The sequence below is a fragment of the Empidonax traillii genome, unplaced genomic scaffold (genome assembly GCF_003031625.1).
Source record: "Empidonax traillii isolate 1590-97213 ecotype Southwest subspecies unplaced genomic scaffold, ASM303162v1 scaffold7:size3022706, whole genome shotgun sequence".
NCBI classification, from domain to species: Eukaryota; Metazoa; Chordata; class Aves; order Passeriformes; family Tyrannidae; genus Empidonax; species Empidonax traillii.
The window spans coordinates 323,311-340,774 of NW_020955200.1; the positions used below are offsets into that span (position 1 = coordinate 323,311).

The following is a 17,464-nucleotide window of genomic DNA, read 5'->3' on the forward strand; positions in this document are numbered from 1 at the left end:
TCTCTCTCATAGGGAACATGAACAAAGTTCTGTGCTTCCCTATGAAACCTCCTTTAATAGACACATGAATTTAGCTGCAAACATTCCTTCTCTCCCCCTCCCAACAAAGAAAGAAATCAAGTAGAAGTAAAGGTGGCTCTTAAAACTACTTAAGAAGAATCAACAAAAAACAAAGTGGCAGAGAGAAAGTATATTCATGCATTATCACAGCAGTTCTTACCTGTTGTCAGAAGACAATCCTGCTGTAGCTATCAAAGATGATGAACTGATGAAAACAAAGTCATTGGCTGTTTTGTTATGACATTGCCACGTCTGAAAAATTGCAGTTTAGAAATTAATTAAAAACGAAATGTATTTTGTGTAAGCATGAAATATTAAATCTCCTTGAGAAGGTAAACTGTTCAAAAAAAATTTAAAGAACACAGCGTATAAAGGTATTGGTATGCCTTGTGAAACTCTTAATTTTTCATGAAAGTATACTTTCCAGTCCTGCATAACTGTCAATTAGAGAATCACAAAATGACAGAATATGCCAAGATGGAAAGGACCCACAAGGATCACTGAGTCTAACTCCTGGACCGGCACAGGACCATCCTCAAGAGTCCTACCATGTGCCTGAGAGTATCATCCAAGCGCTTCTTGAGCTCTGTCAGGCTTGGTGCTGTGGTGCACTTAACTGGGGAGCCTCCTCCAGTGCCCAACCACCCTCTGGGGGAAGAACCTCTCTCTAATATCCAACCTAACCCCCCCTGACACAACTTCAGGCCATTCCCTCAGGTTCTGGTCACCACAGAGAGGAGATCAGTGCCTGCCTCTCCTCTTCCCCTCACGAGGGACAGCAGTGAGGCCTCCCCTCAGTCTCTTCTCCAGGCTGAACAGACCAAGTGACCTCAGTCAAGCCTCACATGGCTTCCCCTCAAGGCCCTTCACCATCCTTGTTGCCCTCCTTTGGACACTCTTTTAACAGCTTAATATCTTTCTTGTATTGCAGCAACCCAAACTGCTCATGATATTCAAGGTGAGACCGCAGCAGTGCAGAGGACAATTAATTGACAACTAACAACTACTGATTAGTCTCAATGACCATTAAAGTTATTTCAGACCTAACACTGCATTTTCTACTCTCCACTTAGCAAGTATGATTAGAATGTAAGAACTTGCCTGTCAGACATATCACAGGATGGGAAGAACACATAATTTATTCTTAATTAATACTGGTTATCAGCACAATCCCTGCTCTCTCCCAACTGTTCTGAAGGGGCAAAGAAATAAGAGAGCACAATTCAAGTTTATGGAAACTAATTTAGTTTTCAGCTTACCAAATATGGCTTAGGTGAAGTTCCAGTAAGTGGGCAACATTTCCAGTTTGTCTGATATAAACTTATATATCCATCAGCATCAACAATTCCAAACTGAAAAAAATATATACTCACAGTAAATACATATGTATTGCAAAGAAAATGCCCACAGTTCCTCAAAACTACTTTAGATTTGAAGAATGTGAGTTTCTGCTAATTTGCAATTATACTGGGGAGAAGGGAGAAGAGAAGAGAAGAGAAGAGAATAAGCACAGAAACATTCTGTCAATTACCTTATTTCCTTGGTAATTGAATCTCATGCGAGTTACCCTTGAGTTGCCACCAGATCGAAAACATGTGATTTGCTGGGCATGACCCCATTCAAACATTCTTACACTACCATCTTGAGCACCTGTTAGGTCTGCAACAGAAAATATTTACATGACTTTTCACAGGTGGTGTAGTTTTTAAATTTTTTAAAAAAACTCTGACCATCTCAAAGTAACCAGTGCCAAAATATGTGCCATAGTATCTGGTTTGGTGTAGGAGCAGTAGGTTACCACTGGAATTCGTGTTATTCATTATTCAACTAAGAACTGTATTTAGAAGGTACTGAAATATGAAGCGATTTACTTGGAGATTATAACATATTTTTCCTACTATCTTTCATTCAAGTGACAAATAAACCAGAAATACAGTACTTTTTGCTATAAAAATCCCCCTGATTCTAAAGGCTATTCTATATCCCCTAGTATGGTATTTTAAAATGATAAATAGTTTCAGTAAAATATGGATTACATACAACTTTAAGAACATACAGTAGATTGCTGTGCTGGTAAAAAATAGCATACTAAGAAATAGGCCAATAGGAAACATATAATCTTTAGGTATAAAATAGCATACTAAGAAACAGGCCAATAAGAAATATATAACCTTTAGGTAACTTTTCTTGGTTTTTTTTTAAATAAATTGAACTTACAGTATGGTAGTGTTGGGTGAGAAGCCATTCTTCTGACATTATTAATAGCTTTCTTGAGCATCTGTTAAATATACAATGAAATAAAAAAAAATTTAACAGTACTGCTGAGCAAAAAGTTACTGAACTGGAGAAGACTTAGTGATTGCAGAGAGCTGATTCCTATCAAATTTCCTACTGAAAGCAAGTACTGGGTTTAGAGATAAAGACAGAAGTCAGTTTCTTCCAAGACTAGTGCAGACATTAATACTTTTGAAGCTTTATACATCTAGGTAAATATTAAATTTTTGCTTCAGAAATGTATGGATCCAAACATAAGCACTCCTTAGACTGCAATCTTACCTCTTTTCTTGCCAATTCCTTTCTGATTCCATTAAATTTATTGGAATATTCCTGAATATTGTAAGATAAGCAAGAGAGAGGCAGAAGCATGTAAAGAAAGAGGTAAACAAACTTTAACAGAAGTAAAAAATAGGAAGGAATATATCTATTTTCAAGTCTAGTTAACTTATTGCCATTGCTTGGAAAGTGGTTATTTGTGGCCATCCAGAATAAGCAACACACCTAGTAACCGACAATAAAAAATAAATAATAATAATAATAATAATAATAATAAATTCTTCAAAACTTTTTGTAATTTTGCAAATACAGATCAAATGAATTTTCAGTAGCACTTTTGTTCCCAGGCACTACAATTCACTTTGAGCAAGGTGCATTGCCAAGACTGCTGTTCAGATTGCTATTTTTCTTATTTTATTAATTCTTACTGGGAAGAATTCAATGTATGAAGAGAGCTAGAGACATTAGACAATTATATTTAAATCCCATCTAATTAAACTGCTTGCCCAACCCACAAATGCAAAAAAAAAACTTTATGGATTTTTTTATCATAGAAATATATCTGTGCCTGTGATCTCTCTTCCCTTTTTTCTTTCTATTAATGTATGTCAAAGTTGAGTTTTCACGCTTTTGTTTCTTGATAGTTATTCTCAAAAGCATCTGACTACTCTGAGGACTGACTTTCCTTGGAAAATTGCTGGACTCTGTTTGCTCATGCATGTATTATTTACCTGAACATTTGAGAAGGGAATAATTTTTTATTTGTGCCAGGTGTTAACTTCAAATGAGAAAACAAATAAAATTTTGTTGCCAGAGCACTCATCTTCAACTCAGCAGCTTACCACTTTCTACACACCAATAGCAAGCTGGCACCAAACTACTTTCAGAGAATCATTAAGATTACATTGAATCCCACTGTGACTTTCAAATGCCATAATTTTGTACAGTATTTTGACACTGCCTGTCATGAAGCAGTAGGGATCAGGTATTTCAAGTATATGATTCTCCCTTGCCTCCAGTCATATCAGGCTGTCAACTGGAAGAAGGTATGAACTACAAATTTTCATATGTTTTTTATATGATCCAATGAGTAGAAAAGTAATAGTCTCTAAATTATCAAAAGTAAAAATGAGGAAAAGCACTTGAAAGGCAAATAATTTATTTTCTTGCTAAAATTTCCCTGGATTTGGATTAATGGAGCAACTGCATCCTCTTGATTACATTCTGGAAGTAGATTTAGATATTTCAATTCTCAGAGCTTTATTAGTTATTTAAGATAAATCTTATGCTTCTCAATTACTCAAGTTTATTTCACAAGACTTTCCTGAAGATAAGAAGCTCTTCAAATACGTATTTTCCTTTTTATTTTCTTTAGGTACTTTAAATGTCAAGGGAAAACGTCAAACGGTTTGGTTAAAGTATACACACATTTTAAGGTTTAGGACAAGACAAGAGAAGATGATATCCTTCAAACATTTACTGACTGGTGTGTGCATTTATAATTGCAATACTTTGCTCCCTAAACTTACAACTTATCTCTATGTGTAAATGGAAGAACATGTTATTCATGTTCACTCTATTTCTTCACTAAAATGAAGGGCTCTATTGAGTTTCAGAGCTACCAGCTTCTACCCATAAGTTAGTAGGCATCACCTTCCTTCATTCAACAGACAAGCACGCACCACAATCTCTTAACCCATGCTGGATTATGCTTTCGAAAAATGCAAACTTACAGTAACGTGCCTTTGAAAGGCTGCTAACATAATTCTCTGGTGCAGCATCTTCAATTTAGAAAACAAGCACAATTATCAAGTGAAAATACTTCCGTTATTAATGCAACTGACATTTGAGATTGCGAGCCCTCAGCTTCCCCTTACAACAGCTGATGGCTAGAACACGAGTTACTTTGCTGGAGAACTGGGTGCTTTGGGCCTAATGTACAGTAAGCCTGAAAGACTAAAAAAGTGTCCCACCATTCATCCCACCAGTTGTTAAACAGGTAAATACTGGTGTCAGTCACAGTGACTTGTACAACAAGCTGTTCAGAACATTACCAGAGTTTCAAAGCTGTTGGTACATACTAGTACTTCAGTGCTCTCTTAAACACCTCCTGTAAGAACTGTGTGAATACACTGTGCTGAAATGTCTGATGGTGAGCCTCCTTACTTACCCTCTATGAACTGTGCAACAGGAAACAGTGAAGAGTAACAGAAAAACCCTAGAGCTAATAAAACATTAACTGCCTGAGTATCATCAGTCCAATAGTCTCCCTTGCTGATGAAAGTGAGGCAAAGACAACAAGACTGAGAAGCCAATAATGGTAGAGAACAGTAGGCTATAACTACTAAATGGGCTGCACATTATGGAAAAGCAATGATGACAACAAGAATCAGAAGTAGTATCCGAAGGAACAAAGTAGTAAATAGTAGCAAAAGAAAGACTTTTAGTGAAGCTGCTTTTCTTCCCGGTTTGAGTCCTTCCACAACAACACTACTGTCTCCCAAGAATCCCTCTATCTTCCTTCATTTACTTTGTCCTTCATTGGGTACCTTGGTCTTTCTTCCCTAGTGGACAGGTGTCGTTCTGTGCTGTGGTTGGTTCTCTGCCACAGTCAAACAGTATGCCAGACAAAATTTAGGTCCAAAGTTTAGCAGCAAATGCATTCAACATAAGCATAACTAAATATCTTTAGGAAGAAAGTTCTACTACATACAAAATAGAAAGTCATGTAAGTACAGTTTACATAATAGGGTATATAATTACTTAATGCTGAGAAATATACATTCAAAAATCCATACATGTATATATAAATGGAAGTGAGAGGAGAAAGTAGCGAAGGTATTCAAAGAATACTTGCAGAAGACACCTGACTGTTGTAACAGAGCTGCAACACTCGCAACCTGGATCAGTATTTCGTAAACGGAAGGCAGAGGGTGTAGGTACTGGCACAATACCCACTTCCATGTGTGGATAACATTATCGCTCTTACAATGCTTTTTCCTTATCTACTCCTCCTAATCAACAGATATTTTCAAAAATCAACTACAATATTAATTAACATATAGTTATTTCATTCCGTCACCAATTATAGACTTGCTTTGAGCTGTCAAATGACACAAAACATAGCCAAGTCCCAAAACTTAATGCATTCAGTTATCCAGGAAAACGCCACATCCATGTGCAGAAAGATCAAGAGATAAGGGTGCCTTTTATGATCTTTTAGCCCAATTAAGTGTCTCCAAATAAGCATCTCTCAGCTAACTGATGAACAGATCTGCATTATTATACAGCATCTATGCTGCAGAGGAACTAATATAAGAATGTCAATGGCCAGATTACAATTATAATTTGATCTGAATTAAATTTAATCTAATAGCTTTTTGCTCAGGGCCAAGCTTCATTCCAGACACAAAATCATTTCTAAAACTCATAATGAAGCTGAAGATCACACTTAAAATAAAGGCTACTTCAACATTTCATTTAATTATTTCTACCCAATCCTTACGAATTTATAGCCTGAAATCTGCTGAATATATGCTTTTGAGATAGAGCATTTGGCTTCAAGCCATCAAAGAACAATTTAAGAAGCAACTTCTTACCTAAACCCTGATTCTTTGTTTTATATTATGCATCTTAAGTAAAGAATGCATATATGGCTTGTCTAAAAGCTCTGCTTGCTTAGTTGGTGTCCTCTAAATTATGTGCAGTACGTATACTAATAACCTATCAAGGGAACTGCTATAAGAAAATTCAGCTCATCTTGATTACACAGACAAGCTACATTTATTTATACACTAATTATAAAATATAACCAGCAACACCGAACAGACAAAAGGAGATAAACAGGTAGAATACATGAAGGTAATCTTTGACAACTGACTTACCACAGATGCACCCCTGCCAGTTTGTGTACTACCAAGCCAAGGCATATTGATAGGTGTGCCAGGATTACTATGAGTATAAGGAGTAGTTCCCTGAACGTTTACCAGATCATCACGAGCATGTATAACTAAGAAATCATCAGCCCTGTAAATGAAAAGAACACTGTTAAGATTCCAAACAGCAACATTAAATACCATGATTTGCTACTCTGAATTATCAACAGTCAAAAAGCTGTGATTTTGAAAACAAAGAACATATACCCTTTATTTTCTATTTCCACATCATCATCAACCCAGGTATAGATTTGTGTAGCTAGAATCGCAGAAACGTCTAACTCTTGAATATCATGACTTGATGCTATTGCAATGCAGTTCCGATTTGCCTGAAAAAAAGTAACATACAGAAAGGGAGGTACAAAAGAAGATCTCAAAAAGGGACTTATTTTAGTTTTCTATGGTTATGGCACCATTGTTCAAACAAATACACACTTAATCAATTTATAAAACCCCAAACATATATGACTGATCTATATATGTTTCAACTTGACATTTCTTTTTTAAAGCTTATTTGCACCTGATATATCATCACACGCTATTTGTATCTTATACCTCTCTCAAGCAGCTCAAGTATTTCCTTGCTCTTCTCAGAGGATAAACAGGATAAACAAGCATACCAGAATGCTTGTAAACAAGCTCCCCTCCTCCACTTCTGAAGGGTTACATGGCTGAACACAGAAAAGATTACTTCCTTGTTTTTGACAGAAAAGCTCAAATACTCCTACTCACAGGCTTAAACAAAAAGTAGACGCCACCTCTCCATTCCCTCAGTGTACTGCACAATAGGAAAAAAAGCCAATTTGTAGCAGAACTGCTTAATTACAAAAAGTTAATTATGAAGTGCTTTTGAGGAGGGAGTGCTAAAAGTTCTTCGTGCTAAAGGTGGCTAAAGGTGCTGGCAAATCTTATCTCACACATTCACAATGAGACTACCACCTGTGTATCACGTTGAAGTACAACACAATTAGATTATTCTACCTCCTTTACACTCACCTTATTGACTGCAAAAGCAGTAATGATGTCAGACTCTTTATGAATTATTCTTGCCTTGCCTCCTGGGTATCCCAGATCTGTTTCTATCTGTATTTAAAAAGTAAAGCACAATTAAAACCAAACTTTTATGCAACACCGCTTTTTAATGAAAGTACGGAGACCAAACACTGTTTCATATAAAATTTCTTTTCTTTTTTTTCTTCCTTTGAATTCTAAAAAGATTCAACAAACACAGCCTGTAACAATTAATCTGTTTTGTGTAATAATCTAGTTCCAACTACCATGTTGAGATCAACACAGCAACAGAGAAAATGTAATTTATCACAGTAGTCACAGTTCTATGTTCATTCACAAGGTTTTCAGGGATGCTGAAAACCAGCAAAGCTGCACACACTTGCTGTTTGATGACTAAAATTTTGAATCTTGATGTTTTGTTCTCAAAAATTTTGTTAAGTCTTTGCAGGCTCTTAGTAAACACTTTTTGCTACTGAAGCTGATGAAATTGTCAAAAAGAAGCTACAGGCAAGCTCCTGAGCAGGAAAATAAATTTAAGCTTTGTCAGCTTACCTATTCACATTTTTCCACAACTGAATAAATCTGGAATTCTATACATTGTAGTATCACAAACTTCTTACTATTACTTTTTTTTTTTTAATTTTTCTTAATGCGATCTAATGTTGGGTTTGAATATTGTCTACCATTTTGTATTTTAGAAATGCACTGGGCTATTTGCCAGCACACACACAAAATTCTAAACTCTACCAGTACTGTAGCACTTCTGTTCAAAATTAAAGAGCTCAGCATTGCAAGAATTAAACTGGTAGATTACAGACTCAGTCTACTGCAATTACAAAATTATTTTACAGTAAAAAAAAAGCCTCCCAAACTCATGGTGATCTGAAAGTTTACACCTGAATTACAAATGTAAAACTTTATATTTTCTTCAAAACACAAGAAACTATTCCAGAACTATTCCCAGCCTTTCATCTTCAAATTCTTTACCTTCTGACCTTTAAAAGATTTAATCAAGGACATTTTACTTGAAAAACAGTAAGACTGTGCTGTCAAAGATCTGCAAATGCTCTTTTTCGAAGTCTGAAAAAAGTCTATAGCTGTTAAAGATGAAGAATTGGAATAGTTTTTTAATGTCAAACAAAACTGATACCTTTTTGACTTTATGTATGTGACAATGCACAAGACTGCAGTGACAAACACATACAAAACCATGATCATGTTACGGTGAACAAACCTGCATGAAATTAAATTTATTTTTCCCCAGTCAGTTCCAATTACGTATTTGCTAATACCTCTTTATCATGTAATTAATAATAATAAGGTAGCCCAAGGACATCACAGGGTGTTCTCGTTTCTGTCTCCACATTAGTTTTGCAAAAGAAAGACTGAAGAATCCCATATTCATTTGAATTTCCAGGCAGAATATTATACCTTTTCAATATCAATCTCCCAAGAAACTTGCTACAAAACTGTTATATGGGTTCATTTGCCACCATCTTTAAAATAAGGTGCAGTGAAAACCAGTACCATGCTAACAAACTGCTGTAACTTCAGTTAACCACTTCCACTTACAGGCAGTTATTCTAGACATCTCATACTGATGAAAGGTCCTGTAAGTACTATGTACCATACCGCTACTAAGTATTTGTCACTTGTGCAAATCTCAACTTCAGCTCTTCACTTGCCACAGCTACAGAATTTGATACGACATATTGTTCATACCTGGTTGCTTCATGAAGCTTTCTACCATAATTAAGTTTCAGATAAATTCTGTAACAAGACTACTTTATCTCTATCCCTTGCAAAAGTGAATTTTTAAGTTTGTTTGCTATGTCAGCAAAGACTTTAAGTGAAATCAGCACCATTTCAAAAAGAAAGTACTTCATAATGATGTAAGGTCTAATAAATTTGAGGATTACTACTGTGTACCTTATTGATGATGTGCTCTTCCACCACAGAATTTTTCATGGTTTCATTGTGCTCCTCTAATGACTTCACCAAGGAAAGAACAACCACAGAACAAAGCATAAAGGTAAGACATAACACACAAGGTATCAAGGAAATCCTTAATTCCTTGGGTTTTACCTCAACACAGAAAAACTGAAACACAGCAGCATGTTTGCACACACACATTTTAAGTAGTAACAATAATTAACGAATTCTAAACTCTGTATTCAGTACAAAACATACTGATTTACCTATTCTGTGATGTAACAGCATCTAGTCTATACCAAAAGTCAAATTTCTTAGAAAATAAGCAATCTACACTGACAAGATAAAAAAACAAAACCAACACACCTATGCTGTGTAAGGCTGCACATGATCCTCCTTTGAAATTTATAAAGCACATATAAAATCTCTCAAAACACCTGTCCATATAGCATAGCAAAACAGCTGCACTAACATAAAGCATGGCCAGAAAGGGTGCACCTTTAAAGGACAAAAGGAACAATTTTCCTTTTAACTGCAGTCTGCAGTGAACACAATTACCCAACATTACTCAATCAAGCTAATATTCTAGTTGTCACAGAACAAAGGTTAGGTCATAGAGACCTCTCTGCTGACATGTCATCAGTATTTACTAGTCATAAATATTCTTTTTTCCCGCATGTTTAATTTGTTCACATCTGCTGGTTTTTCCTCTGTTTATGCTACTCCACATTTTTTCGGTAATACCATCAATTCTTTCAAATTATTGGGAGTAGGGGTAAATAAGGAAAAAAAAGAGAGGAACTGAAGAGGGAGGAAAAAAATCCCCTAAAAGTCCATTACAGAACCACAACTTAAAAATATTTAACAGAATCTGGAACCTGGAATCCAAAAAGACACTGGCACAAATTATCGGAGACTGAAATAATAACTGTTGTATGACCAATTTTCTTACTAAAATCAAATCGTAACATGACAGAAAGCAGTGGATAAAAGCCAGGATGACTGTGGTATAGACAAAGTCACAGTTTTAGAACTTTGGCTGATTAGGTTCCTGGTTTTAATCTTTGAAATTTTCAAGTTTGTCAGTCTTTTGAGGCAGCTTTACTGAACTTAACGAAGAGGTTGACTGTAGGTAAGTTATGTTAGTTGTCATTCTACAGTCACAGACTGGTTATTTTTGCATTCTATGAAAAAATGGACAATTATTTTTTATTAGAAATACTGTAGATTTAGAGTCACAGCCAAGAATATTAACCATTCATGCCCTAGAAGTAAACATGTCAGCTAAATAATTTAAGAAAAATTTCACAGATTGACCTGCAGTATTTCCCCCATTTTATACACCATACCAACCTCATTTAGGCATCGCTTCTTTGTAAAAATATTTCTGATAAAGGTTTCCTGGACTTCTTCCTGTTTAACCAAGTACTGCCAGAGCCTCTTCACAGACAGTGCAACATGACTGCTAGATCTACAGAATGAAGTCAAAATAAGTATTTACATATTGCTCATACTTATACAAGAGTGCACTACCTTACATATGAATAAAACTATAGTCAGAAGAAATGCTGAAGCAAACTCCAGATCTATAGAAACTATATAAGACCTTATTTGGTAGCACTTTACCACCCTCTTCCTGAAAAACCTGTGAGAGGAGGTACAAAAGGAAAAAGGATAATAATATGAAGCATTTTCTCCTCCTATTTTGGGACAAGTCACGAAAATCTCTTCAAGAAATTATGCAGTGATAAGGGCAATATACAGATTATTTATTAGTCCAACTCATTCTTTACAAAATGGGCCATTTCTGTTTAGTGCTAATGATTGATCCTATCACATGGACAGTAAATGATCAACACTTCCTACTAGGAACACATCATCAGCTGTGCAACATCCCTGAAACATCCATAACTTCCCAGTAACAAAATTGGAAGGACTGTAGATCAGATCGGAATTCAAATTTTATGCTTAACCCTAGAAACAATATGTAAAATTTTTAAGTACAAGTACAGTTGCTTAGGACAGGCCAAAAAACAACAAACTCTGAACTGCTTAAAATCATAATTTAAAAACAGTATCAGACAACAGATACATGTTAAACTGTGACCTTTTAATCAACTCACATTACTAAAACTAAGTATGACCATAGTAAGATAGTAAGATATTTTACAATGAAAAGACAGATTCTGCAATCCACAGGTGACACCAAAATTAAAAAAGCAGAAAGCTATATAAAAAATTATAATTTAAGAAACTGAGCACACTTTTGTGGTTGAATATCTAATTAAACCATAACTATGCAAATATTACAAATAGTAAATATTTCTTCTCTGATTTTAGGTAATAATACTGATAAGAATGTGAGTATATTACCTCCAAAGGTGGGGCAATTATTTCATTCCTTGTCTCTAATCCTTAATTATCTCTCAAGGTAAATTTTTTATTCTTTAGTTTATCGTCAACTGTACTTTTTGAAAGACACTCAAACTCTCTCTGTTAAGATTCAGTAAAAGAACTAAAAAAAAATTAGAAACTGTTGTTTTCCCTGATCTAGCTTTGGAACAGAGATGCATGAAACCTGATATGCACCCACCATTTCACAGTGGACTAGAGCAAATCTTGAAACTGGCATATAGTTACTGAATTGTGTCACACACCCTAATAACTTCATGCTTGATTTATATTAAAGATATTGTAGTCAGTATTTACATAAATTAGACTCACCTGAAAGGAGTGTTTGTAGGCTCAAGTAAAGTTTTATGGCGAAGCAATGCAGGACCAGCAGCTAGGGCATCTTCAGAAGCATGAACTGAAATATAATGTTGAGGTGGACCCCCATAGAGCTCAAGACGTCGGAGAAGAACTTGTTCCCAGCGCTGCAAAGTCTTTAAAACTGCATGGCATATTGGGGAGCTAACTGGAAGCTCTAGAAAGACAAGTAAACAATAAAAAAAACCCTCCCTTTTCCATTATGATCTTGACAAAGTTAATTCCGTCAGCTGAAGACTGAAGTTTATTTCAAGTATTTCCCCAATTAAGCTTTATTCAAACCTCAGTTTGATATTGGCAAGTATATAAAGATGAACTGCTTTGTGCTATCACTGCTAAATACAGGAACACACTTCTCAGTGCTGACAAAAATTAAATATCATGGAACAGATCCTCCTGGAAGCTATGTCAAGGAATATGGGTGACAGGCAGGTAATGAGAGAAAGGTGACATTCCTTCACCATAACTAGCAAATTGTGCCCAGCTAGTCTGGTGGCATTCTATTGTGGACTGATTGCACCAGCGGGCAAGGGAAGAGCAATGGATGTCCCCTATTTTTGACTTCTGCAAGGCCTTTGACAGAGTCCCACACAACACCCTTACCTTTCTATTGGAGCAACAAGGATGGACTATCTAATTGCTGGAGCTGGTTAAATGACCTCAATCAGAGATACATTTAATGTCCAAATGGAGATCAGTAACACGCTGCATTCTTCAGGGATGCGTATTGAGTTTGATACTGTTCCACCTCTTTGATAGTGATACACACAGTGGTAGTGAGTGCACCCTCAGGAAGTTTGCAGGTAACACCAAGATGAGAGGTGCAATTGATTTGCTGGAGGGAAGGAATGTCACCCACAGGGACTTTGATAGGCTTGAGACGTGGGCCATGTGAACCTCCCAAGCTTCAACAAGGACTAGGGCACCAAAGCCAAATGAGGGATGAAAGAATGAGAGCAGCTCTGTAGAGAAGGACTTAAAGATACCAGTGGATGAAAAATTGTGCATGAGCTGGCAATGTGCGCTTGCAGCCCAAAAGCCAACCACATCATAGGCTGCATCAAAAGAAGGGTGGCCAGTATGGTGAGGGAGGAAATCTGGCCCCTTTAACCTGATCTCATGACACTCCACCTGGGGTACCACACTCAGCTATGGGTCCCCCAGTGTAAGAATGACAGGGACCTGTTGGAGCAGGCCCAAAGAAGGTTCATGAAAAGAGGTCAAAGGGCTGTAACACCTCTCTTGTGAAGACAGGCTGAGAGTGCTAGGGTTGCTCAGCCTGGAACAAAGAAGGTTTCAGGGAAACCTTAGAGCACCCTCTCAATATTTAAAAGGGATTTATGCAAATGCTAGAGAGTAAGACATTTTACCACAGCCTGTAGTGACAGGACAAGGAGTAACAGTTTTCAACAAAGCAAGCAGATTTAAATTAGATATAAGGAAGACATTTTTTATGGTGAGGATGGTGAGACAGTGGAACTGGCTGCCAGAAAAGCTGTGGATGCCCCATCCCAGGAAGTGTTCAAGGTCATGTCAGATGAAGCTCTGAGCAACACCATGCAGTGAAAGAGTCCCTGCCCTGTGGTAGGCAGGGTTCGACCTAGATGATCTCTAAAGGTCCCTTCCAAACCCAAACCATTCCATGATTCTACGAATCTATGAAATAAGGAGTAGGAAGGCTGTTACTTGAATTGCAAAAAAACTGTAGTGTTTCCACCAAAAAATACATATTGCAAACATTCTTATGTGGCTAAGAGGCAAAGAAAACATAAGTATGCAGACTTCTGCTAACTACTGAGCATTCCTTTTCACCCACTCATCTTATGCACCCACAATATTATTTCATAAATATACCTGTATGATAAAGAGTATCAAAACATTTATTCACAGATCACTGAAAAATTAAGAACTTTTGAACTAAAAATAAAGCTACAACGTATGTATATTATTCAACATATTACTGATTTAAAGTGTGGTAATTAGCTATAAAGAGACAACTCTGCTGTTTATTACCTGAAAGATCATGTCCAGCCAAAGGGTAGAAAATCTTCAAATTGTGAAGTACCAGCTGAACCATTGCCAATCTCATCAGTGACCAACTAACAAGAAAGCACTAGTAAGTCATTTACTAATAGTAAAATAATTTTTCTCACTTTTTCAATATTAGGATTAAAATTTAGAGCTTCAAAACCTCATTATAAACTACTGAAAACTAAAATCCATATTTTAGAATATTATAGATGCTTTTAATTCAAAAGTCACTATACTATACATTAATGAGTAAAACAATCATTGTGAAAAATTAACTAAGTCTACATTATGCACTCCTATGAAATATCAAGTTACTGGTATATTAACTCAAAAATAAAAGGCCAGAAATACAAGTCTAGACATGGTAGAACATCCTACGTTCTAAAGCTACTTACCTGTAAGAATTTGAATTAGAATGCTCTTGATTACGTGAATTTGATGCACATATATCTCCATCAATATCTTCATCATCTTCATCACTTTCCTGACTCTCTTCTGAATCATATTCCACTCTACTTTGTGATGGAAGAAATGGCTAAAAATTTAAACAATATTCCTTAAATATCTTCTAGCCAACATCTCATTTGAAATTACCTTTTAAAAATTGAATTGTTATAATATTTAAAGCTTTTTATAAAAATGTAGGCACATAATCTTACTCAATTTAATAACATTTGGAGTTTGTACCTCATGAGAAGGGTAATTGTCCATAAGTATTATATACTTAAACAGCTTAATTTTTTACACATTACTGAAAGTTCTAATGCTGAAAACACTAACATTTTCTAATTCTTATTTTATTTTATTTATATATTTATATGTCAAATATATCTAACCAGACGTAGGACACACAAGCTGGTCAGAGAGAAGCCACAGAGTATATTCTCTCTAGTTCTTCCAAGGGCTCAAAGGACAAAAGACCAAGAAAATCCTATCCTTTTCCTACAGAATTCAGTATTTATGACCAGCCTACCATCAGTGCCTCACAGTACTTATTCAGCATTTGCAGTTTCTTTTTTGTCTTTGTTCCAAAAATACAACTGACATATTTATTTTGCTGGTATAAGTAACATATGATATAGAAATGTGCATACAACATTATGTAACTTTCTACAAAGAAAGATATGCCACAGCAGACTTAACAGAAGGCAATGTAATTTCATTTCTAGTAAGCATATACATTCATTTCATCCAATTGAAATAGCTGATTAAATGCTTTTCACATTTCCTTGTTCACCTAAATAGCTGGCCCATAACTATCCATATATTTGTATGCTGCAAGCCTAAAAAATGTTTTGTTCATAACATTACCCGAAAACAAATTATTGAATAACAACGGTTTTTTAGAAAGCTATTTCAAAAACATCTATTTAGTGTTTTAGAAATATCAGTGTTTTAGAAAAAGCTAAATGCTAGCAATAAAAACAGGGAGGTTTTATCACACCAATACCTAGAATAATGACTAATATGAGAAAAACTACCACCCCAGAAGTGACAGAAGACACTTAATTGTCATACTAGCAAAAAATTACCTTTGCAATGAAATAATCCCAGATGCTAAGCTCAGGAGGGATAAATCTTTCTTTGTGAGATGGAAATTCTTGCTCCACCAATGGCAATGCAGGCAACCGAGAACTCTCTTTTGGAGAGGTTTTTGATGAAACCCTGTAACGTTTTTGCTGTTTCTCACCATCATCTATGGAAAAAGAAAGTACAGTATGTTGCTTTAAACCATCTGCTCCACCTCCCTATTGCTTTTAATAAAGGGATTCATAACAGAATGCAAAAATCTTCATTACAAGTTTTCAGAATTTTAACACTGCTGTAACAAATAAACATAGAAAATGCTGATCCTCAGAATGTCAAAAATCCCAGCACAAATAATACAGAACAGTAGAGTACACCCACAACTGCATTAGCTCTCTTCCTACAAAGATGACAAACATCATTACTCAAGCAACGATACTGCAAAATTAAATTACTTTAATAAGAACTACTGCACACTGATAATGCTTGAAGACAAGCCTAAAGTCTTGTCTTTCAGAATATATATTGCAAATATGTAAGCTTGCCATTCCTACTCAAGTTTAAATTCCATGTTTCGTTGTAGTGGAGGTCTGTATTTTTTCTAAATGGTAAAATTCTGCTCAATCCCTATGCCCCAACAATGCATTTCTCCAGTAAATATAAAAGACCCCATTTTAACTAATGCAACCTGACATATACCTCATTTAACAGGGAAGGACTAATTATCTGTAGTAACACCTTAAGTCCTAGGAGTAGAAACGTCCTCTCACTTGCCCCAACACTGAGTTTTTTCAGACAAAAGATGTATCTGTGGGAGATTTATCTGACTTACATTCTTGATCATTACATTACTCAAGGAAATACTTTATCCAAGCTTTCAGGAGTATCTTAATGCAGTTGTATGTCCTGATAACCTGAAATCATTCTGGATCTTGTTAGGTGAATATCCCAATAAAACCTTTCTGTTAGTGGAGGAGGAATGATAGTGATTGTCACTGTCCCTGAACATTAAGTGTGTTAGCTCTCCAAAACACATCTGAAGTCAAAGGGACAACAGAGAGAAGAAATTTTATTTGGAGACTTGATACAACATGCTGGCCATCACTCACTTTCATAACAGACAAAAAGGACTTGAATCAATTTCCTACTTCATTGTAAAAGGTGTGTTGTTTTTTTTTTTAATTTAAAGTAGATACATGTAATGCATGGAGGTTAGTTTCTATAGTGAAAAAATAAATGAATTCAAGACTTAGGTAAAAACACAGAAAGCTAAAACATCAGGATAAAAAGTAAGTTGATTTTTTGAACTTCCTTCTGGAATCCCTAAGATTTCCAAGACCTATTTAATCGAGTCACTTTTCTTAAGTAGAGGGGAATATGGGTTGTCTTATGATCCAAGTCTTTGGCTGACCTAGCAGCAGTAATCGTTAGGATCCAAGAAGGCAACTCTGCAGTTTAAAAGAGCTGCCCTGGAGAATGGATATTCCTATCACTGAGTTCAAGCATCAACATGTTGGGATAAACTGTTTGCAAGGATGAACTAATATGAACATCACAAATGCAAACAGATTCTTCATCATTTTATTTTTCTATTCCCTTCTGCTCAAAATCAACCCTCAAAACTACCACTAAAGCCTCCAAAATTA

General features: G+C 35.7%; 1 protein-coding gene across 6 annotated transcripts in view; it reads right to left on the reverse strand.

The window, feature by feature from the left end:
- Window positions 1-17,464, reverse strand: part of DMXL1 (Dmx like 1) — a 76,808-nt gene that overhangs the window by 5,456 nt on the left and 53,888 nt on the right. For 4 of the 6 annotated variants that reach the window (XM_027881476.1, XM_027881467.1, XM_027881494.1 and 1 more), the window contains 14 exons: window positions 15,824-15,987; window positions 14,687-14,826; window positions 14,274-14,359; window positions 12,216-12,417; window positions 10,845-10,962; window positions 9,489-9,551; window positions 7,545-7,631; window positions 6,756-6,877; window positions 6,498-6,639; window positions 2,617-2,667; window positions 2,278-2,338; window positions 1,592-1,719; window positions 1,320-1,412; window positions 221-312 (listed from right to left, as the gene is read on the reverse strand). In XM_027881476.1, coding sequence (XP_027737277.1) covers window positions 221-312; window positions 1,320-1,412; window positions 1,592-1,719; window positions 2,278-2,338; window positions 2,617-2,667; window positions 6,498-6,639; window positions 6,756-6,877; window positions 7,545-7,631; window positions 9,489-9,551; window positions 10,845-10,962; window positions 12,216-12,417; window positions 14,274-14,359; window positions 14,687-14,826; window positions 15,824-15,987 — 1,549 coding nt within the window. Of the gene's footprint in view, window positions 1-220; window positions 313-1,319; window positions 1,413-1,591; window positions 1,720-2,277; window positions 2,339-2,616; window positions 2,668-6,497; window positions 6,640-6,755; window positions 6,878-7,544; window positions 7,632-9,488; window positions 9,552-10,844; window positions 10,963-12,215; window positions 12,418-14,273; window positions 14,360-14,686; window positions 14,827-15,823; window positions 15,988-17,464 lie in introns of those variants that run through there. The other 2 variants (XM_027881485.1, XM_027881513.1) reach the window with 2 other exon arrangements.